We start from the raw sequence: 23,692 nt of genomic DNA on the forward strand, positions 1-23,692 counted from the left end.
GTGGTGTCCGCAAAGCAATAGTACACTTGTGGACACCGCACATTTCTTCCCTTTTTGATCGCGTGCATTCGGAGTGGTATCCGAATGTACGCCCCCCAACATAAGTGTACTCCCCCGTGTCCGCCCATGTTTCCGCCCCGTTTTGCCCACTTTGAAACTACGCCCATGTGTCATTCCGCATGACGCCCATAATACGCCCATATTTCCCGACTGATTGCGGGGAACAGTTTTGTACGGGATTTGGCCGAACAGGTACGGAGTCAAGGCGTGGCACATGCGCGTTGCGTTCTCCACGCATGCGCAGACGCCGTAAAGACGCGATCCGAAAGTATGCGGTAAAGTACGCGTCAATCAGAATAAGGGCCTCTATTATGTTATCTGTATCCCCCTTCCCTCCATTCTATCCCCTTTCTGTTATTCATTTTTTCCTCCTCTTCCTCGATACTCACCATGTATTCCAATCATTGTCTCCAATATTAAAACTCTTTCTGCTAAAATCTTCAGAGCTTCTCTAATCTGCAGCATCCTTTCCCCCTGCACAGGCAAGAGACAGACACAGCTGTGAGGGATTAACCCTCTCCCACCCACATTTTACAGTTGCAACTACAGTTTGGTAAAAAAAAAAAGAATAAAACATGCCAGGGTAAGTGAATCATGCAGGATATCTATAACGCTGGAAGAGAAAAAAAGGTATTCAGAATTAATTAAATTATATTCGTTGACACAGATAAATTGAGAGCCATTGTAAGAATATATATTGCAAAATCTTGTGATAAAAGGAAACTCAGTAAATTGATGTCTGTTATATTTTACTGAATAAATTGTACTTGTTAATTATATGGGTACCACCAACAGGAAGCAGTGGATACGTCTGCAGCAGAGGACACGGGGCAATAGCCTTCAAAGCCCATATTTAAAGGCCCATACACAATGGGCAGTTTTGAGCAGAAAGCAGCTCACTTTCATGGTTTGAGCTGTTTTCAACTCAAAAGCCGCCCAGTGTGTATGGGTCAGCGATGAGCGGGTGAGCACTGATGCTGGCTTCCGACACTCATATGATAGTATAACCAGCAGATGAGCAATGGGGCGGATGTCAAGTCATCCACCCCGGGAAAATAACTATTTTCAGCCCAAAGATTTTCCCCATCATCGTTGAGGCCCATACACACTGGACGCATTTTGAGCTGAAAGCAGCTCACTTTTACCGTTTGAGCTCTTTTCAGCTCAAAAGCCGCCCTGTGTGTAGGGCCTGGTGGTGAGCACTGATGCGTGCTTCCGCATCATCGCCGGGCACCGCCGATCATCTGCTGTAGCGTCATCTGTGTACTCACTGAGTGATTTCAGCCCAGTGATTTTCCCCATCATCGCTGTGCATGCACACTGAGCAAAATCGCCCAGTGCGTATGCACCATTAGTGTCAACTGGCACCCGTATACTTAACACCTGGACAAAGGGGCTAGTCCCCGAAATGTTGGATAATATATACACCTTTTGAAAAACCCACTGAGTGCCGCTGCCTGTTTGTACTGAGCTACAGCTATACTATATATATATATATATATATATATATATATATATATATATATATATATACGGTATATTACAGATATTATATGTTACAAATGCTCTTTGGTTTTAACTGTAATACTTCTAGTCTCAAGAAAATGTATTCTGTCAGAATGTATAAAAATGTTTAGAAACGTATGTGAAGCAAGACACTCCGACACTCCGAGGTCTGGCAGGTGGACCAGGGAGAGGTAGAAGCTTTGTTCCAAAGGGTCGGACTTAGGAAGGCTGCAGGTCCTGATGGAGGGTCGCCATCTACCCTTAAGACCTGTGCAACGCAGCTTGCACCCATGTTCACTGTGATCTTTAACACCTCACTGGAAATGAGTAGGGTCCCCGCTTGCTTCAAACGCTCAGTCATTATTCCGGTTCCCAAGAAGTTGGCTGTGAAGGATCTAAATGACTACAGGCCAGTCGCACATCAGTGGTCATGAAGACATTCGAAAGACTGGTATTGAACCATCTGTGGGAGGTGACAAACACCCATCTCGACCCCCTGCAGTTCACCTACCAAGCAAACAGAAGCATTGAGGATACAGTTAACCTAGGGCTGCATTATATCCTGGAACACCTGGATCATCCAGCCACCTATGTGAGGGTCCTATTCATTGACTTCAGCTTGGCATTTAACACTGCTATCCTAAAGCCCAAACTTTTCTCCCTAGGAGTTCCAGAATCTGCCTTCTCCTGGATTGTGGACTTCCTGATGGCATGGAAACAGGTGGTGAAAGCAGGAGCCTTCACATCACCCATTCGTATGATCAGCACTGGTGCTCCCCAGGGATGCGTCCTTCCCCTGCTCTTCTCCCTCTATGCTAATGACGTCCTTCCCCTGCTCTTCTCCCTCTACGCTAATGACTGCATCTTGAGTGATCAGTCAGTAAAAATCATAAAATTTGTTGATGACACCACCATCATCGGCCTAATCAAGGAGGCAGATGAGTCTGCATACAGACAGGAAGTGGACAGACTTTCACAGTGGTCTGGCAGAAACAACCTGGACTTAACCCCTTCCCGACATTTGACGTACATTTACGTCATGGCCGGGAGGTACTTCCCGACACATGGCATAAATGTACGTCATGAGTTTAAACTGTCACTGCGTCTCGAGACGCAGTGACAGAGGGACGATGTCTGCTGTCCCTGACAGCAGACATGTCCCTGCATGCCCAGGGGGGGCTGCGATGTCGCCCCCCCGTCGGCGATCGCTGTGATTGGCTGTTCAGTGTGAACAGCCATTCACAGCGTTTTCCTGTGTTACCAGCGAATCGGACGCTCGGTAACACAGGTGTCAATCACCGCCGGGCGTCAGGGGGCATGAGGGGGTCATCGGTGACGATGACACCTCACCCCACCCTCACCCCACCTGCCCCCAAGGCTGTGATTGGTCCGTGGGACCCACGGACCAATCACAGCCAAGGCGCGACATTTAAACTGACGGTGACTGCGCTGCAGACGCCATTCCGGTCTGGAATAGCGTGCAGAACGGTCACCGTGCCTGCCTGCCGTGAATACCGACCTGATCCTTGCTAATACTTACCTGATCCTTGCAAATACCTTACCTGATCACCTTATCACTGCTTGTAGCGTGCTGGACGCTTCCTGGATCTGACTTCCTGAGACTTCCTGCTGCTGCTGCAGTGTGATAGAGAGATAGAGAGATAGAGAGAGAGATAGAGAGAGATAGAGAGAGATAGAGAGATAGTGACAGAGAGAGCTATATTTTGTGTCTGCTACCCCCCCTTTTTGGGGGTGCAGGGGTTTTCTATATATATATAACTGTCAGTGCTGCTGCTGCAGTGTCATACAGTGATAGATAGTGATAGATAGTGATAGATAGTGAGAGGTAGAGAGATAGAGAGATTTGTGTCTGCTACCCCCCCCCTTTTTGGGGGTGCAGGGGTTTTATTTTATATATATAACTGTCAGTGCTGCTGCTGCAGTGTCATAGAGTGATAGATAGTGATAGATAGTGAGAGATAGAGAGATAGAGAGAGATAGTGACAGAGAGTGATAGAGAGTGTATATTTTGTGTCTGCTACCCCCCCCTTTTTGGGGGTGCAGGGGTTTTATTTTATATATATAACTGTCAGTGCTGCTGCTGCAGTGTCATAGAGTGATAGATAGTGATAGATAGTGAGAGATAGAGAGATAGTGACAGAGAGTGATAGAGAGTGTATATTTTGTGTCTGCTACCCCCCCTTTTGTGCTGATCAGTATATCTGTGCTGATCAGCAACTTTTTGGGGGCGCAGAGGTTTTTTTTTTATATATATACCTGTCAGTTGCTGCCAGTTGCACTGTCAGTTGCACCAAAGGTTGTGCACCTGCTGTCCCTCACTGGTAATCAGTGTCGCATCACTGATCACCTTTTTTTTTTTTTGTGAGTGCTGTGGGGTCTTTTTTTAATTTTTTTTTTACACACACTGATTTTGTGGGTGTCCTGTGGCCACTGTGCGCCGATCAGTGACGTACATCACTGATCAGCTTTTTCGGCACAGGGTTGATCAATTTTTTTTTTTTTTTTGATCAGATTCCTGTTGCCTTTGAGCGCTGTTCAGTGACAGACGTTACTGACCAACATCTGTGCTCAATTTTTGGCGCAGGACCTTTTTTTTTTTTTTTTAACCCCTTCAATTTTTTATTTTTAACCCCTTCATTTTTTTTTTTTTTTATTGGTATAAAGTATTTTTTTTTTTCTGCACCACATACACACTACATACCCCCCGGATTGAAATAAAGTTTGTACCCCCCCCTACACTATACACGTGTTGAAACATTTCACTACCAGTAACACAAAAATAAAAATGGCATCCCAAATGTCCTCCCAAATGTCCTCCCAAATGTCCTCCCAGTCATCCAGGAGAATGTATTCAGTGGAGGAGGCATATGCCATGCTTGCCTCTGACTCTGACACAGGCAGTGATGCAAGCGGGGAATTTGAAGGATTCGTCTTAAGCTCCTCTTCCTCCTCTGGTGATGAGGGACCCCCTCAAAGACGCCCCCGTAGATCAGCTGAGATTCCCCCCCCAATAATTGATCTAGTATGGACCCCACCACCAGACAATTTTGAGCCCCAGGTTCCTGAGTTTTTGGCCATGCCAGGAATCCAATTTGATTCCACAGGTCTCAGAGAAATTGACTTTTTCAAATTATTTTTCTCTGATGATTTTATAAATTTAATGGTGGACCAAACTAATTTATATGCCCAGCAGTTTATTGCTCAAAACCCCACGTCATCATTTGCTAGGTGGACCCCTGTAGATGCAGTAGAGATGATGACGTTTTGGGGTCTGGTGTTTCATATGGGCATAGTAAAAAAGCCAGAAATTAGGCAATATTGGAGTACAGATGTTCTGTACAGTACTCCATTTTACCGTATGGCCATGCCCCGGACTCGATTTGAGACAATTCTTAAATTTATACATTACACCGATAATGCACAGTGCCCACCCAGAGATGATCCCACCTTTGACCGGCTATTCAAAGTCAGGCCGGTCATTGATCATTTCAGTGCCAAATTTGAAGAGGTGTACATCCCTGAAAAATGTATTTGTATCGACGAGTCCCTTATACATTTTAAAGGAAGGGTTAAATTCCGCCAGTACCTTCCCAGTAAGAGGGCAAGGTATGGCATAAAAATGTATAAACTGTGTGAAAGCACCTCAGGGTACACCCACAGGTTTAGGGTTTATGAAGGGAAGGATTCAAGAATTCAACCGCCAGAATGCCCCCCCTCCCTCGTAGGTGTTAGTGGGAAAATTGTCTGGGATTTAGTGCACCCCTTCCTGGATAAAGGTTATCACCTCTATGTGGATAACTTTTACACTAGCATCCCCCTGTTTAAGGCCCTTGGTTCAAGAGGTACAGCAGCTTGCGGTACTGTGCGCAAGAACCAAAGAGGCCTCCCAAAAACGCACATTGCCCAAGTAATGAGAAGGGGTGAAAGCAGGGGAATATGCAACGAAAATATGTTGTTGGTCAAATATAAGGACAAGAGGGATGTCCTTATACTGACAACAATTCACGGAGACAGTACCACCTCCGTCCCTGTACGAGGTACCAGTACCCACACCTCCAAACCTAATTGTATCCTGGATTACAATAGGTACATGGGCGGAGTGGATCTTTCAGATCAGGTACTGAAGCCGTACAGTGCCCTGCGGAAAACAAAAATCTGGTACAAGAAGGTGGCCGTGTATATCATCCAGATGGCACTGTATAACGCTTACGTGCTATTCCGTTCTACCGGCCAGAGGGGGACATTTATGCACTTTCAAGAGGAAGTCATAAAGGGCCTAATATTTGGGAACCAGCAGGCAGAGGGCCCCAGTACTTCTAGTACTGGCCCCCGTATTGTACCAGGGCAGCATTTTCCTGATGAAATCCCCTCCACTGGAAAAAAGGGCAGGACACAAAAAAGGTGCAAAGTTTGCTATAAAAAGGGAATAAGAAAGCAAACTATTTTCCAGTGTGACACTTGCCCCGACAAACCCGGCCTATGTATAAAGGAGTGTTTTAAAATATACCACACATCTATGGAATATTAGGTTCATAATTTCACCGTGCTTCGGGGGTCTTGCTAATGCCACATAGCACCCACCATTCATTCCACCAGAATCTGAGCCGCAAAATCCAAAAATCACTCCTTCCCTTCTGAGTCCTGCCATGCACCCAACTGGTATTTTTTGGTCACATGTGAGGCATTGCCGTACTCGGGAGAAATTGGGGCACAGATTTTGGGGTGCTTTGTCTCCTTCATTCCTTGTGAAAATGAAAAATTTTGAGCCAGAACTGTATTTTTGTGTAAAAAAATGTAATTTTTCATGTTCACTGCCCACTTGTATCAAAATTGGTGAAACCCCTGGGGGTTTGAAATGTACACTATACCCCTAGATGAATTCCCTGAGGGGTGTAGTTTGCAAAATGGGGTCACTTGTGGGGGGGTTCCACTGTATTGGTGCTTTGGGGGTCTTGCTAATGCGACATAGCACCCACCATCATTCCACCAGAATTTGTGCTGCAAAATCCAAATATCACTCCTTCCCTTCTGAGTCCTGCCACTTTTTGGTCACACATGAGGCATTGCCGTACTCGGGAGAAATTGGGGCACAGATTTTGGGGTGCTTTGTCTCCTTCATTCCTTCTGAAAATGAAAAATTTTGAGCCAGAACTGCATTTTTGTGTAAAAAAATGTAATTTTTCATTTTCACTGCCCACTTGTATCAAAATTGGTGAAACCCCTGGGGGTTTGAAATGTACACTATACCCCTAGATGAATTCCCTGAGGGGTGTAGTTTGCAAAATGGGGTGACTTGTGGGGGGGTTCCACTGTATTGGTGCAACATAGCACCCACCATTCATTCCACCAGAATCTGTGCTGCAAAATCCAAAAATCACTCCTTCCCTTCTGAGTCCTGCCATGCACCCAACTGGTATTTTTTGGTCACATGTGAGGCATTGCCGTACTCGGGAGAAATTGGGGCACAGATTTTGGGGTGCCTTTTCTCCTTCATACCTTCTGAAAATGAAAAATTTTGAGCCAGAACTGCATTTTTGTGTAAAAAATGTAATTTTTCATGTTCACTGCCCAGTTTTATCAAAATTGGTGAAACCCCTGGGGGTTTGAAATGTACACTATACCCCTAGATGAATTCCCTGAGGGGTGTAGTTTGCAAAATGGGGTCACTTGTGGGGGGGTTCCACTGTATTGGTGCTTGGGGGGTCTTGCTAATGCGACATAGCACCCACCAAAATTCCACCAGAATCTGAGCTGCAAAATCCAAAAATCACTCCTTCCCTTTTGAGTCCTGCCATGCACCCAACTGGTATTTTTTGGTCACATGTGAGGCATTGCCGTACTCGGGAGAAATTGGGGCACAGATTTTGGGGTGCTTTTTCTCCTTCATACCTTCTGAAAATGAAAAATTTTGAGCCAGAACTGCATTTTTGTGTAAAAAATGTAATTTTTCATGTTCACTGCCCACTTGTATCAAAATTGGTGAAACCCCTGGGGGTTTGAAATGTACACTATACCCCTAGATGAATTCCCTGAGGGGTGTAGTTTGCAAAATGGGGTGACTTGTGGGGGGGTTCCACTGTATTGGTGCTTGGGGGGTCTTGCTAATGCGACATAGCACCCACCAAAATTCCACCAGAATCTGAGCTGCAAAATCCAAAAATCACTCCTTCCCTTCTGAGTCCTGCCATGCACCCAAATGGTATTTTTTGGTCACATGTGAGGCATTGCCGTACTCGGGAGAAATTGGGGCACAGATTTTGGGGTGCTTTGTCTCCTTCATACCTTCTGAAAATGAAAAATTTTGAGCCAGAACTGCATTTTTGTGTAAAAAAATGTAATTTTTCATTTTCACTGCCCACTTGTATCAAAATTGGTGAAACCCCTGGGGGTTTGAAATGTACACTATACCCCTAGATGAATTCCCTGAGGGGTGTACTTTGCAAAATGGGGTGACTTGTGGGGGGGTTCCACTGTATTGGTGCAACATAGCACCCACCATTCATTCCACCAAAATCTGTGCTGCAAAATCCAAAAATCACTCCTTCCGTTCTGAGTCCTGCCATGCACCCAACTGGTATTTTTTGGTCACATGTGAGGCATTTCCGTACTCGGGAGAAATTGGGGCACAGATTTTGGGGTGCTTTTTCTCCTTCATACCTTCTGAAAATGAAAAATTTTGAGCCAGAACTGCATTTTTGTGTAAAAAAATGTAATTTTTCATTTTCACTGCCCACTTGTATCAAAATTGGTGAAACCCCTGGGGGTTTGAAATGTACACTATACCCCTAGATGAATTCCCTGAGGGGTGTAGTTTGCAAAATGGGGTGACTTGTGGGGGGGTTCCACTGTATTGGTGCTTGGGGGGTCTTGCTAATGCGACATAGCACCCACCAAAATTCCACCAGAATCTGAGCTGCAAAATCCAAAAATCACTCCTTCCGTTCTGAGTCCTGCCATGCACCCAACTGGTATTTTTTGGTCACATGTGAGGCATTGCCGTACTCGGGAGAAATTGGGGCACAGATTTTGGGGTGCTTTTTCTCCTTCATACCTTCTGAAAATGAAAAATTTCGAGCCAGAACTGCATTTTTGTGTAAAAAATGTAATTTTTCATTTTCACTGCCCACTTGTATCAAAATTGGTGAAACCCCTGGGGGTTTGAAATGTACACTATACCCCTAGATGAATTCCCTGAGGGGTGTAGTTTTCAAAATGGGGTGACTTGTGGGGGGGTTCCACTGTATTGGTGCTTGGGGGGTCTTGCTAATGCGACATAGCACCCACCAAAATTCCACCAGAATCTGAGCCGCAAAATCCAAAAATCACTCCTTCCGTTCTGAGTCCTGCCATGCACCCAAATGGTATTTTTTGGTCACATGTGAGGCATTTCCGTACTCGGGAGAAATTGGGGCACATATTTTGGGGTGCTTTTTCTCCTTCATACCTTCTGAAAATGAAAAATTTTGAGCCAGAACTGCATTTTTGTGTAAAAAAAAATGTAATTTTTCATTTTCACTGCCCACTTGTATCAAAATTGGTGAAACCCCTGGGGGTTTGAAATGTACACTATACCCCTAGATGAATTCCCTGAGGGGTGTAGTTTTCAAAATGGGGTGACTTGTGGGGGGGTTCCACTGTATTGGTGCTTTGGGGGTCTTGCTAATGCGACATAGCACCCACCAAAATTCCACCAGAATCTGAGCTGCAAAATCCAAAAATCACTCCTTCCCTTCTGAGTCCTGCCATGCACCCAACTGGTATTTTTTGGTCACATGTGAGGCATTGCCGTACTCGGGAGAAATTGGGGCACAGATTTTGGGGTGCTTTTTCTCCTTCATACCTTCTGAAAATGAAAAATTTTGAGCCAGAACTGCATTTTTGTGTAAAAAAATGTAATTTTTCATTTTCACTGCCCACTTGTATCAAAATTGGTGAAACCCCTGGGGGTTTGAAATGTACACTATACCCCTAGATGAATTCCCTGAGGGGTGTAGTTTTCAAAATGGGGTGACTTGTGGGGGGGTTCCACTGTATTGGTGCTTTGGGGGTCTTGCTAATGCGACATAGCACCCACCAAAATTCCACCAGAATCTGAGCTGCAAAATCCCAAAATCACTCCTTCCCTTCTGAGTCCTGCCATGCACCCAACTGGTATTTTTTGGTCACATGTGAGGCATTGCCGTACTCGGGAGAAATTGGGGCACAGATTTTGGGGTGCTTTGTCTCCTTCATACCTTCTGAAAATGACAAATTTGGAGCCAGAACTGTATTTTTGTGTAAAAAAAATAATTTTTCATTTTCACTGCCCAGTTGTACCACAATTGGTGAAACCCCTGGGGGTTTGAAATGTACACTATACCCCTAGATGAATTCCCTGAGGGGTGTAGTTTGCAAAATGGGGTCACTTGTGGGGGGGTTCCTAACTTTTAGCATCTTATGGTGCCTAGAAACCTACATGGTGCCTAAAAAATAATCTCATAAAAAGGAGGCTCCAAAATCAAGTAGGTGCTCCTTCTATTATGAAGCCTGTGGTTTGGTCACCGTGCACACTAGGGCCACATATAGGATATTTATGAAAACAAAAGAATTGGGGGAATCAATTTTCAGTCACATTTCTCTAGTAAAATGTACTGTGTTCCTTAGAAAAATGTATTAAAATTGCAAATCTGCAAAAAAAAAGAAATTTAGAAATTTCACCTACACTTTGTTTTAATTCCTGTGAAACACCTAAAGGGTTAACAAACTTCCAAAATGCTGTTTTGAATACTGTGAGGGGTGCAGTTTTTGAAATGGCATCATTTATGGGGGTGTCTCACATACAAGTCCCTCAAAGTCACATCAGAACTGAACTGGTCCCTAAAAAAATCAGTGTTTGAAATTTTCTTGAAAATTTGAGAATTTGCTATTCATATTGTAAGCCTCCTAGTGTCCCAAAAAATTAAAAGGAAGTTGAAATAATGATGTCAACATAAAGTAGACATATGGTCTATGTTAGTTATTCACTATTTTGAGTGGTAAGATTATTTGTCTCACAAGCAGAAAATTTAACATTTTGCAAATCGCTAAATTTTCCATTTTTTCACGATACTTTGGTATTTTTCACAAAAAAACACAGACTGTATCGACCCAAATTTACCACTAATTTGAAGTACAATGTGTCACGAAAAAACAATCTCAAAATCACTGGGATAAGTAAAAGCAAAAAAAAGTTATCCCCACTTAAGTGAGACATGTCAGATTTGAAAAAAAGGGCTCTGTCAGGAACGCAAAAACTGGCTCTGTCAGGAAGGGGTTAAACCCCATCAAACCAGTCGAGATGATAGTAGACTTCAGGAGAAAACCAAATGTCAAGGTCGCACTAGTAATTTCCAACAGAGTGGTGTCATGGGTAGAGACCTTCAAATTCCTTGGGACAAAAATCTCTCGTAACCTCAGATGGGAGCCCAACATAACTTCCATTGTCAAAAAAGGCCCAACAGCCGCTGTTCTTCCAGAGGCAACTGAAAAAATTCAACATTCCACAGGAGCTGCTGCAGCTCTGTTACACTGCTATCGTGGAGTCCGTTCTATGCTCCTCTATTACAATCTGTTATGGAGGGGCCAATGAATCTGACAAACGAAGCCTGCAAAGAGTGGTGAGGACAGCAGAGAAGATTATTGGGACGGACCTTCCCCCCTGTAAGGGAACAATACTTAAGCAGGGTCAAGAAGCACGCTGGGAAGATCGTGGTGGACAAACTCCATCCTGGGCATAACTTGTTTAATATTCTCCCATCAGGTAGAAGCTTCAGGTCCATTCCTGCCAAGTCGTCGAGAACCGCAAAAAGCTTCTTCCCGACAGCTATTCAACAATGTACTCTAAGATACTGCTAATATAATCACCTAACTGCTCTGTCTAAACTTGTAAAACATAACATGTGAATTGACATTTGTATGCGCAACTGATGCAATGTATGTATGTCCTGTTATTCCTCTTGTACCATGCTTGAAGCTGCACTGTATCCACAAAAAAATTACTAGTATACGAGAGTATACATGGCCAATAAAGTGATTCTGATTTTGATAGAACGTGATCATGTAGAGGATAGTTTTCTTTTGCCCAGAAGATGTCCTATGAATTAGAAGGAAACCCGTTTTTTTTTTTTGCACGAAAAGATTTGCACAGCAAATCTGTATATAAGTTCTGTTACTAGTAGCGGACGTATATACCCAATGTTTATGGTTGGCAGAGTTTATTTTTGAGCGCCACTACATAGGCAATTTTTTTTATTCAGAGGTGAGAATTTCTCAGCCAGAGATTCTGGTGCTATATTACGCTATCAGAATCAGACATGAAGAAGGGAATGGTGGGCGTAATCTGATATTCTATAATAACCTATACATCCATGCAGACCCCTTTAAATTAGAATAACTACAGGGTACTCTGGTAACATCTTTTCACAGTGCTCAATGTTCATCGTAGTGAAATAGGGCATATTGGGAAGTGTGTTACACCATTCATGGCCCTTTTGGATCATGCTTTGGTGATAACACATCTAGGTCATTGTTGTCACTAACAGAAGGATTTGGGAAAGAGTTGGACAAAGAAACAAGAAAAAAATGTATCCCTATGGAAAAGTGTACTCTGCCAGAGAGACTGGTTCCCACTTCAAAGGATCAAGTGTCAGGAGTAGTAATTGCAGTGGCACTCCTCCATATGGCTTCTCCTCTGGTCACTCGGTTGCTAGGATGCTTCTTACTGATTGGTAGAGAGTGTAGAACTGCTACTGAACCTATTCGTTGCTTGCAGACTTGCTGAAATATTGGTTCTTCAATACCTACCTTCATTGTTAAATTGAATGTTACAGCTGTCTAATGTATCATTTATTGCAGGGGTTCCCAATCTTTTTTGAATCACGGCACCCTAGAGTATCAAAAATTTTTCACGGCACCCCTAGGCCAAAAATAAATTTATTAGATTGGGTTTATATGTGATTCTTTGGGTCAGGTATGTGGTAAAGGACAGGATTTTCTTCTGTTTGTACACATTTTATTAATGGCAGCCACCAGCATTGCTTTTGGTCATAAATAATTAACCATTAATAATTTGAGTTGGTCCTGGACTACCAACCCAGGGCACCCCTGCATGTGTCCCGAGGCACCCTAGGGAGCCGCGGCACACAGTTTGGGAACCACTGATTTATTGTATTGTATAGTGTTGCTATACTGTCTCATATTAATGTATTCTGTCATCTACTTTGCTTGTATTGACCTTTGTGATTGTGTGTTTGTTTGTTTGTGTAGGAGTGTGTGTGTGTGTGTGTGTGTGTGGTGGGGAGGGGGGGTTGTAAAGCTTGTTACACACTATACAATTTGTGACACCCACAATATCACTAACGATATCAGCGGTGCTCCCAGGTGAACGATCTAGCATAAACATACTAACCAATATGGAATGGGGGGAGGGGTGTCTTGGCCTATAATGAGATGTGCTCCCATGCTGACATTTGCTTTCCTGGGGAGGGGGGTCAGATGAACTCACCTGGTTGCAGTTGGGTCCATATTTTTGGTTTGAATTATTTTAAGCACCTTAGATTTACACTATGTTATATTGCAGAGTGTAGTATACGTAATCTGATTAGCAATGTCGTCTTTGTTTTTTTTCTGTATTGTATTGGCCTTTAACTTTTTATGTATCATATTAACCTTTAACTATTCTTAAGTATTATGCTGCATAGCCTGAATTTTACCTGTGTATTATTCTTATATGCTTCCTGCCTTTACATTTGCCATTTCAGTATTGTCATATACCAATATTATCTGGTGTGCATTAAAGGAAAATAATAGTGGGTACTAGGAAGAATGGAATAAAAAACCTGATTGAAGCAAAGGAAATATATTTAATGATTAACTTCCGGAGAATTTCCCATAACTCTGGAGGTCCAAAAGGTTTTTTTTTCTCACACTTAACTCATTTTTTAAGGAACACAACTAGTTTGAGATGAACCTCCCTTTTTTGTGATGCAATCAGAGATGTTGTTGCTGCAGGCTTTGTTTATGTGTATACTATATTTATGCTGTGTTTGCTGTGAGTACCACAAGGTTTATGTTTGGGTGTATTTGCTGTCTCGTTTCCTTATGTTGCAAATCAGTCAGTGTATTGTACTGTATTGTAATGTTAGTAACAAATTAACATACATATTTACTATTTTCAGGAAGCCGCTTGTTAGTGTTGTTATATGCATACAGTATTTTAATATAATGCAGATGTCATTAATTCCTTCACTCCTGGAGTTCAAACAGTGATCAAACTGATTCCAAATTCAGTTGTATTGTGTTTAGTTCTGTGAACTCTGAATATATGGTAAAAAATAAATTTAATTATGCAATTTATTGATACAAAGAAATGCAATGGAATGATGACCACATACCACATGATCACTATAAAACTAGTATATCATTGGTTATTGTGTAGGCTATTTTCCTTATTTAATAGATTGCAACGTTCATATGAGGGCATAACATTGTCATCAATTACAGTGTTCCTCTTGGGGTGGTACCAGGTAAGCCATATCACCCATTCGTAATTATATTTACTGACATATCAGGTTTCTGTAGTCAAGAGTAATGAGTGTAAATCTTAAGGGGCCTACACACAGGGCAATTTCAGGGTATTTTCCAAGTGATCTCAGTAGATCGCTCAGAAAATGCCCCTACATCGCTCAGTGTAGGGGCCATTGCGATAGCGGTGCACGGCCCCGCGCAATGTTATTACACAGTGATTAAGATCCTGAATGCAGGATAAATCTAGTGAGATCACCGGTCAGGGCGAGTGTTCTCATCAGAGAACACTGGCCCTGATAGATCGCTCAACACATAGAAATAACACATCGCTGTGCAGTGCTGTGTGCTGAGCGATATTGCAGTGTCACCCCATGTGTAGGCCCCATTATTCTCCTTCTAAATTGCCTGTCTTTTCTTCAGAGATCAGAGGTAACCCTGCTGCCTTGTGCTAATACTGTATGTATGCTAATACTGTATGTGTCTCCAGTAGGGAAGGAGATGAAGTGAAAGAAGGGGTTAAGTAGTAGGCCATAGGTTAGGAGGTGAAGGTGAGACACAGAAAACCCACACACAGCTGTGTCAGTCCTTATCCCAGAGACCAATCACCCCAATACACAATCAGACTGCATATACATAACTGTGGCACAGGGGAATGTTTGTTCCTTAATAATAATTATTACTAAGGGATCTATTTATTATTGGTGATTGTGGGGTGCTGAAAAATATCATTCCTTATTGCCACATAGGGAAAAGGAATGATTTCTCAGGGCTTTAGAGCAATTTATTTATGCTGGGACAAGCAGCTGCCCCAATAACTGCATTACTGTATGACAGCCAATGGCTTTCAAATGAACAATTTCTCTTGAAGCGCCACAGTGTAATTTGTCTCTGACAGATATGTGAATGAGGCACAGAAAGAGACATAGGGGCTATTTCACAATATCAAGCACTAACTAAAATCAGCCTAGCCAATGATCACAGTGATACAGATTGCACTTGAGCTTGTTGTATTCACCATGCTCCTGTTGGGGGGGGGGGGGGGTCGTCCTTGGTGTTGGTAACCTAGTACTTCAGGCGGGGAAGAAGCTATTACCAAGAAATGGGTAAATACCATCTCACCATTCCAATTGCATTAAGATTGGAGATGGATGCAAGCATAGCTATAGTAAATAGGTAAGCCCTAGTGATCTTTCTGATGTTCTCCAGTGTTATCCTTTTTATAACATGAGATAAGCCGGTAAAAACAGTTTCTTTGGTGAAAATATAGGAGATATAGACCCCTTAAACTGCATAAATAGACCCCTTAAACTGTTGAGGAATGACAAAACGACATAGGCCCATTTATCAAAGTATATTTGTGGCTATATCCCGAAAATGGTTAGCCACAAATATTAAGTACCCACCCCATGTATGAAGGAGGGACTGCAACAGGTATCTCCGATATCTGGTGTGCTCCTTCCATTGATGCACACAGCCGCATCCCCTGGAGGGTTCTATGGGGGAGGTGTTGCTGCCAGATTTATCAATATTTGGAATGCAAAGTATTGTGGATATTGACTACTGCCACCTGAATATAGCGATAGCCCATTGTAACCTTTGTGTTACACAACACATTGTCGGCTAGGCAGAGGGTTCCTCCGGAACCCTCCCCAGAAGTGGCTGCTGTGTAGCGCAGTGTGGCTGACCGCACATGCACAGACCTCCCCGGCAGCTAACAGAGCATGTGCTTAGTAATATATAGCACCAATGGGATCGCATATTGCAATGTGATCCTGAGAGGTAAGATCCCGCCCAGATCGCATTGAACATGTGATCCATAATAAATGGGCCCCACGGAGAGATAATAAAGTGTAAATGCAATATAGAAAATAAATACAGTACTATAAATTACTGAAGTGGGAAAGAACAGAAGAGAATATAGCAGATGCTGGCACTAGCAGTAAATGAATACACATCATATTACATATAAACAGCTGTAGATCAAAAGCCCAAAACACATTTTATTCTCTATAAGAATATTCCAAAATTCCGTCTTGCTCTTGATTTTGAAATACACTTAGAGGTCCGAATATGAGTATTTGGTTCCTCCTACAGAATATGTTAGGGTTCTTTAATGGAGGTTAAATGGTGTGAAAACAGAGCAGACTTAAGCAAGGCATGGGCTATTGAGAGTCTTACCGGCTCCCCTCTCTCTCCCGGTTCACCCTTCTGTCCCGGAGGACCCTGTAACAACAGAAAAGGGAGGAAGAGTACAAAGAAATGAGATGAAGGAGGAATGACTGATTAAAGGGGATGCAGTTAAAATCCCGGCGGTCGGGATCCCGGCGTTCAGAATCCCGACGCTGGAACCCCGACCGCCAAAATCCCGACACTTTCTCCCTCCGTGGATGTCCACGACACCCCTGGAGGGAGAATAAATTAGCGTGCCGAGCGTAGCAAGGCACCGGGCCCGCTGCGTGGCGAGCGCAGCGAGCCCGCAAGGGGGGGCGATCCACGTCCTCCCTTGTCGGGATTTCGGCGGTCGGGATTCCGGCGTCGGGATTTTGAACGCCGGGATCCCGACTGCCGGGATTTCATACTGAATCCGATTAAAGAAATCAATTATAATGTACTTTGAAATGTATTCAGATCAGTGAATAATTCTAATTTACAGAATAACAAATCCTACACTGAAACTTTGGTCCTGATACCAGGGCCGGATTAAGAGGGGGGCACAGGGGGTCGGTACCCCTGGGCCCTCATCTAGCTAGGGGCCCCCTGTGGTCGGCATGTATATAAAAAAAAAAAATTTTTTAAACATGGCAGTGGGGTAGTGCTGCAGCTTCACCTATCTGCCAATGTGACAATGATTAATGGTGCTGAGCATCACGAGCCAAGGCACACTGATTGCACAAGTGTGCAGTGCATTACTGGGAGTTGGCTAAGTCCCATGAGACTTTGCACAGGAGGGCGGAGGATGAGAGGTTTGTGCTGAGCTCTGATTGGTGGAGCTCATCACATGCTATGTTAATACATGTGCAGCATGAGATGTGCTTTGTGATTAATTCAAAAATTACATTTAAAATCAATTTTTGAGGTTAATAAATATCCTTAGATTATACACTTTGGGCCTGACTCCGGTTTACTTGGGCTGGGCAGAGTTCGACCTCGTTTCCTATGGTGGGGTCTGCGCATCCGCATGTGCGAATATACGTATGTGCAGACGCCCTGTGCGAATGCCTTCAGCGAGTATCACACTCAGCGAGGCATTTGCAGGGGAGGGAAGAGGGCGGACAGGGGGCTGATGCAGTGGAACGTCCAGTGTTTTATGGGCATTCCCATGAAAATGCATGGGTGTTCCGCTGCAAAATCAGGCGGGTTGATGCCTGCTCGGGGTGGGCGGCTGACGTCACATGATTTCAGTGTCTGTCAACTTTTCAGTAATCTTCATTGGAAATAAAAGACAATCTTCTAGACTGTCCCCTTGTGGCCGCATGCAAGGGGATGTGAAAGCGTACACATCCCCTCGCATGCAAATGTGGGAATTTGTGCGGCAGGGGGGTAGATGTTCGGATGGCCGGTGTTTACCTGTTTGCTAGGATGTGCACATACGCAGCCTAGCAAACAGGTCTGAATCAGGCCATTTGTGCCACCTATGTATGGATAACACAAGCCCAGTGTGAGACTGCCTGTGCTAGAACAGGCCTTTTACACAATTGTATGTGAATATCTACAGGAAGTGCTTAAATGGGCAATTACTAACTTTCGAATTTACCTATATGTTGGAGGTATTAGCAGAACTAGCTCTTGCTGGGCCACATAGCACAATGGATACCCATTGGAGTCCCTTTGGGTGGATACTACATTTTGATATAATTATTTTGGCTGCCATTTACACAACTTCAACAACTTATTAAGGCACACAAAAGTGAGCGATACAAGTGTTTCCGTAAACCAATTAGGATAACAAACAAAAATGTACTTTAAACAGAGGAGAGAACTGGAGGGACTGGTTAACATTCCTATTTATGGTTGTAATTAACATGTTTTCCAATGCAGATGGGTCACAGTTATGTAAGAAAGCACTGTAGAGATTGGTGTTTGTGTGGCATAAGGAAGGGCAATGGGATCCTTTGTGCTACACCAAAGAAAGTAGGTGTTGTTGGAATGTACGTGTACAGGTAGCAGTGGTATGGCAGAGTGTATGTGTACAGCAGCGGGTGGCCTGAGACTAAGAACAGCCAGTGACGGATTCAGGGGGGGGGGCACCCGGGCACGTGCCCCCCCTGTCATTCATTTTGTAGATGAGGACCAGAGCTTTCCAACGAGCCCAGCCCCATGTCTCTAGCCCCCCCGGGAACTGGAGATATCGCCTGGCAAAGCTGCAACATTTTTTCCCCATAGGATAATATGGGACCCGTCAATTCCAACCCCCACCCGGTTCCAATGGCTGCCAGTTCCCCCCCTGGCATCACAGGAGCTTGTGGTTGATGTCATTCAATTCCAAATCGCTGGAATGGAATTGACGGGTCCATATCGGTCAATCGGTTCCAGAGATAGAGGGTGACATTCTATGATTTGCGTTTTTTGTTTTTTGCGATTTTTTTCGCAAAAACAGCCGAAATCGCATGTTTTTCCATTTTTGCATATTTAATGAGCTGCGAAAATGTGAAAAAAGTGCGATTTTGGCCAACAAGTTGGACACACTGGAAATGCGATGGCTGCTTTTCGCAGCACATCGCATCCAGATGTTTTCACATTAAAAAGTATACAAATCGCATATTTAATGGTATGCGATTTGTATAAACTGTGTCTATAATTCACCCAAAAATCAGACCAGGTTCTGATGGGCGAATTAGCCAGAACCCTGCACAGATCATTGCGATCTGTGCAGGGTTCTGGTGTAAAAAAAAGTTTAAACAGTTAAAATAAAAAAAAAAACAGCGCGGGGTCCCCCGCCAGAGCATAACCAGCCCCGGGCTCATTGAGCCGGTGCTGGTGTCATAAAATCAGGGTCCCCGACAAATAGGGGTCCCCTTGATTTAATGAAACCAGCACTAGGCTCAAGGTCCGGCGCTGGTTCCCGAAATACGGGGGACAAAATGACTAGGGGTCCCCCGTATTTTAAGAACCAGCACCAGACCCAACCAGCCAGCAGGGTAATGCCACAGCCGGGGGACACTTATTATATAAGGTCCCGCAGCCAAAGCATTATCCCCCTGGCTGGTCAGCATGGGCAGGGGTCCTGGGGAAGTGGGGACCCCCCCAATGAAGGGCCCCCCCCCCTCCAGGACTTACCAGCCCATGCTGAAAGTCCGGGGCTGTCCCCGATGCCCCTGGGCGGTGGGCATCGGGCTGATGCAAAGTGTAAAAAAAAAGATTAAAAACTATTGTTTTCTACTGTAGAACTATGAGTCCCAGCAAGCCTACCCAGCATGCTGGGACTTGGAGAACCACAAGTCCCAGCATGCGGGGCATTAAAGGGCCCGCTGGCACTTGTAGTTCTACAGTACAAAAAATAGTTAAATAAAACACACTGACACCCTGAAAAATAAAAGTTTAATACATACATAACACACACACTGATACTTACCTACCTTGAGCCCGTAGGTCGGTCCCTGGATCCTGGGTCCAGGGTCCGGTGCTCCTGGACAGAAGAGTCCGGTTCCGGGGCCTTGGTCCTGGTTCCGGGGCTGGTCCGGGGTCCTGGGCTCCAGGGCTGATGTCTCCGGGTCCAGGATCCGAAGTAGTCCAAAAGGGGTTCCTACGGAAGGAAATCCTACTCACCTGGTCCCCGGCGACGACCTCGGCATCCTCTCCGGCAGACGCGCTGCTCCCGGCTGGTACCCGCTCACGGACTGGAGAGGATCTTCCGCGCCTTCCCTCAGAATGATTCTATTGGCCGCCTAGCGGCCAATCAGGAGCCGACTTTCTCGGTTTTTTTTTTTAAATTGCGATTTCCTGCAAACGTGCGATTTTCAGACATGAAAATCGCACATTTTCAGGACTAAAGAAATCGCACCAAATCATAGTAGGTAGGTAAGGCTGAAAAAAGACTTGCGTCCATCTAGTTCAGTGGTTCCCAACCTTTTTTGTCTCCCGTACCCCTTGATTAGGCTTTTCATTTATGAGTACCCCCTCGTGAAATTTCAGGGGGCGTGGTCTAAAAGGGGTGTGGCCTCATTTGAAGGGTGTGGCTTAACAGGTGCAAGTCATACTGGCAATGAAGAGAAAAAAAAAAAAAGTGCAACCACTTGACCACAATATAAGGTCAGCCCATTTTGCGGACAGCATATAAAATAACAGAACACTGTCAAATCTCTATTATTAAAGTAACAGACATTCCAAGGGATCACGTTAGTCTTCCAATAGTGCCAGATACAGATATGCTCCAATGGTGCCAGGTATGCCCCCACAGTGCCAGAAACGGGAATGCCACCACGGTGCCAGGTATGACCCCATGGTACTGGGTATGCGCCCACAGTGCTAACAATGCCCCTACAGTGCCAGCAACAAGTATGCCCCCATAGTGCCAGCAACAAGTATGCCCCACAGTGCCAACAATGCCCCACAGTGCCAGCAACAAATATGCCCCAGTGCCAGCAATGCCCCAGTGCCAGTAACAAGTATGCCCCACAGTGCCAGCAATGCCCCAGTGCCAGTAACAAGTATGCCCCACAGTGCCAGCAATGCCTCAGTGCCAGTAACAAGTATGCCCCACAGTGCCAGCAACAAATATGCCCCACAGTGCCAGCAATGCCCCAGTGCCAGCAACAAATATGCCCCACAGTGCCAGCAATGCCCCACAGTGCCAGTAACAAGTATGCCCCACAGTGCCAGCAATGCCCCAGTGCCAGTAACAAGTATGCCCCACAGTGGTTGGTACTGGTGACTTAACCCTCAGAGGAGAGGGGTTGGTGATCCCTCTGCGGTATGGGGAGGGCATGTGTAGGTGCATCTGCTGTCTGCCTGGGGTGGCGGGAAGCGCAAATACCTGTAGCCAGGAACGAGTTGCAGGCTCCTGCCCGTCGCTACTCTGTCCTTTGATGTCCGCATGGCTGGCTGTTGGGTGCCGGCCTCCTGCGCTCCAAGCTCCGTCTCCTTTTCTGCCGGGGGGCGCACTAGTGCGGGCGCCGCAGCGTTGCCGCACTCAGTCGCCCCTCCGGTCTGCCGGCTGCTGGATACGCTAATCGGGGCGGCACTGGAGTGGTACCTCACTCCCTGCCCCTCCACCGTCTCTCCCCGGCTCCGGCACGCTCTCCACGGCTGCACGCGCTGGCTCTCCGACTTCCTCCTCTCCTCACGCGTCAGCCCACACGCTTCTCCGTGCCCTCCTCTCTGTCTCCCGAGTCCCGATCAGACCCGCTCACCATCGCTTCCGGGACCTCTCACCCCCCGCTAACACCTGCCCTCTGCTCCTATTGGTCCCCCTTTGGCTGTCACTCAGCCCGGGGGCTCCTTTTCGCGCCCTCTGCTGCGTCCAATTTTTAACCCCTTGGGCACCGACTGCCGCGGCCGCCATTACAGTGCGGGCTGCAGCGTACCCCCGAGCTGGTGGACGCGTACCCCCAGGGGTACGCGTACCACAGGTTGGGAACCGCTGATCTAGTTCAACCTGGTATAGATATCCATTGCTGATTTGGTAGGTTCTGGTATTTTACAGACAATTTATATTTCTTATTTGTACCCATGGATGTTTTTCTCCAGTAAATGTTTGTCCAACTTTGCCTTGAACGCATTTAATGAGCCAGCCGTTACCACCTCTCTGGGAAGAGAGTTCCAGAGTTTGACTGTTCTGACCGTAAAGAAATTCTTTCTACTAGCTGAATGAAATCTTTTTTCTTCTAATCTATACTCATGCCCTCGCGTCCTAGATTCCTTTCTAGTAGAAAAGAGGGTGTGTGGCAGTTCCTTATACTGGCCCTTGATATACTTGTACATGTTGAGCATGTCCCCCCTTAAACGTCTCTTTTCTAATGTAAATAGTCCCAAATTGCTTAATCTCTCCCCGTAGCTTAAATTCTCCATTCCCCTAATAAGCTTTGTTGCTCGCCTTTGGACTTTTTCTAATTCTATGATGTCCTTTTTATAGTGTGGGGCCCAGAACTGTACTCCGTACTCTAGGTGAGGTCTCACCAATGCTTTATATAGTGGCATAATTACCCTCGAGTCCCTAGTTTCCATTCCCCTCTTAATACATGCCAGAATTTTGTTGGCTTTTTTTGTAGCTACATTACAATGGGCACTACATCCTAGTTTGCTGTCTATTTGGACTCCTAGATCCTTTTCAAGTATGGAATTACCCAGTTCCTCTCCACTAAGGTTGTAACTTGCACACTGGTTGTGTCTCCCAAGGTGCATAACCTTACATTTATCTACATTGAACCTAAATCGCACCTATTGATAAAAATCGCACCTATTCGCACTATTTGGCCCGTTTTTCGCATCTCATTAAATATGCGAAAAACGGGCCAATCTTGCGATTTTCAAAAGTGCGATTTGGTGCGATATAAAACATGCGGATTTTACCGCATAGCATAGAATGTCACCCATAGCGTGTAAATCTATTTTTTATTTTTGAAATGTAATTTCATGGCTGTTCATGTTCTTTGAGGGCAGATTACTCTGGAACCAAACGTTCCAGTTTCACTGGACCAAAATCATTCAAAGCCCACTCAAAAGTTCTTCAATATGATACTTGTCTCATGTAAATGGGTCAGTTAGTTCCGAAGATATAGCCGGTTAAATTAGATAACTGGTTAAAGGGGGGGAGGGGTGGTTTTCTCTCCCCCTCACACCAGAAAATGCAGGGACTAGGCTGGTGTAAAAGGGGCCAACCTGGGAATGCATTTTCTGGTGTGAAATGGGTATTATTTCAAATAGCTGGGACCTGCAGTGCTAGGAATACAGCCAGGCTCTGCCACTGTCAGCGGCTATCACTTCTGCCTGGCGGCGGCTGTCCCCCATTTACCATGAGCATGTATTCCCCATTGGCAATGAGCATGTAATCCCACATGGCATCGAGCATGGAACCTCTGGCAATGAGCAAGGGTACGTCGACCACCATGACCCCACCAACTGGTCCTCAGAGGACGACTGGAGTGAAGAGGAATCGGAGAGGTGCACGGGCTGCAGTGACCTCGACCACATACGCCCTGAATGCCCCTGGCCTATGGACTACGATTCGCGTGAAGAGACTGACCCTGGAGGATCTGAGGACGACGGTTGGGAGACTATGGAAGAAGATGACGACCCCCCGCCCTCAAGGGCGGCTGCCCGAGAGGTAGAGAGTGCCCCAGAGGGAACGACCGGTGGGCAGAGGGCAACCCCTCGACAGGAAAACCGGATGGAGGCCCCCTGCAGGATGGGAGAAGAATGGGTAGAGGTGATGCCCTTGGAAGGAGAATCTCCCTGTTGGCCTATGGCGGGTGACCCCGGCGAACGACCCCTCCCTCAGAGAAGTCGACGGAGGAGGCCTGAAGCCAAACACAGTAGTCCACCGCCCACAGAGGACCAGGACCAGTCCCTGGGGACAACCGCCCTCGACACAGAAGACTTATCCCCGGAAGCCACCCCCCCCAGA

General features: G+C 45.4%; 1 protein-coding gene across 4 annotated transcripts in view; it reads right to left on the reverse strand.

Annotated features, from left to right (window-relative positions):
* The window catches only part of EMID1 (EMI domain containing 1), a 94,258-nt gene that overhangs the window by 11,318 nt on the left and 59,248 nt on the right, over positions 1–23,692 (reverse strand). For 2 of the 4 annotated variants that reach the window (XM_083145515.1, XM_083145521.1), the window contains exons 14-15: positions 16,309–16,353; positions 450–534 (exon numbers count right to left, since the gene is read on the reverse strand). In XM_083145515.1, the coding sequence (XP_083001641.1) occupies positions 450–534; positions 16,309–16,353 (130 nt within the window). The remainder of the gene's footprint in view (positions 1–449; positions 535–16,308; positions 16,354–23,692) is intronic. The other 2 variants (XM_083145501.1, XM_083145507.1) reach the window with 1 other exon arrangement.

This window comes from Crinia signifera, chromosome 1 (genome assembly GCF_055691185.1).
Source record: "Crinia signifera chromosome 1, ASM5569118v1, whole genome shotgun sequence".
Taxonomy (NCBI): Eukaryota; Metazoa; Chordata; class Amphibia; order Anura; family Myobatrachidae; genus Crinia; species Crinia signifera.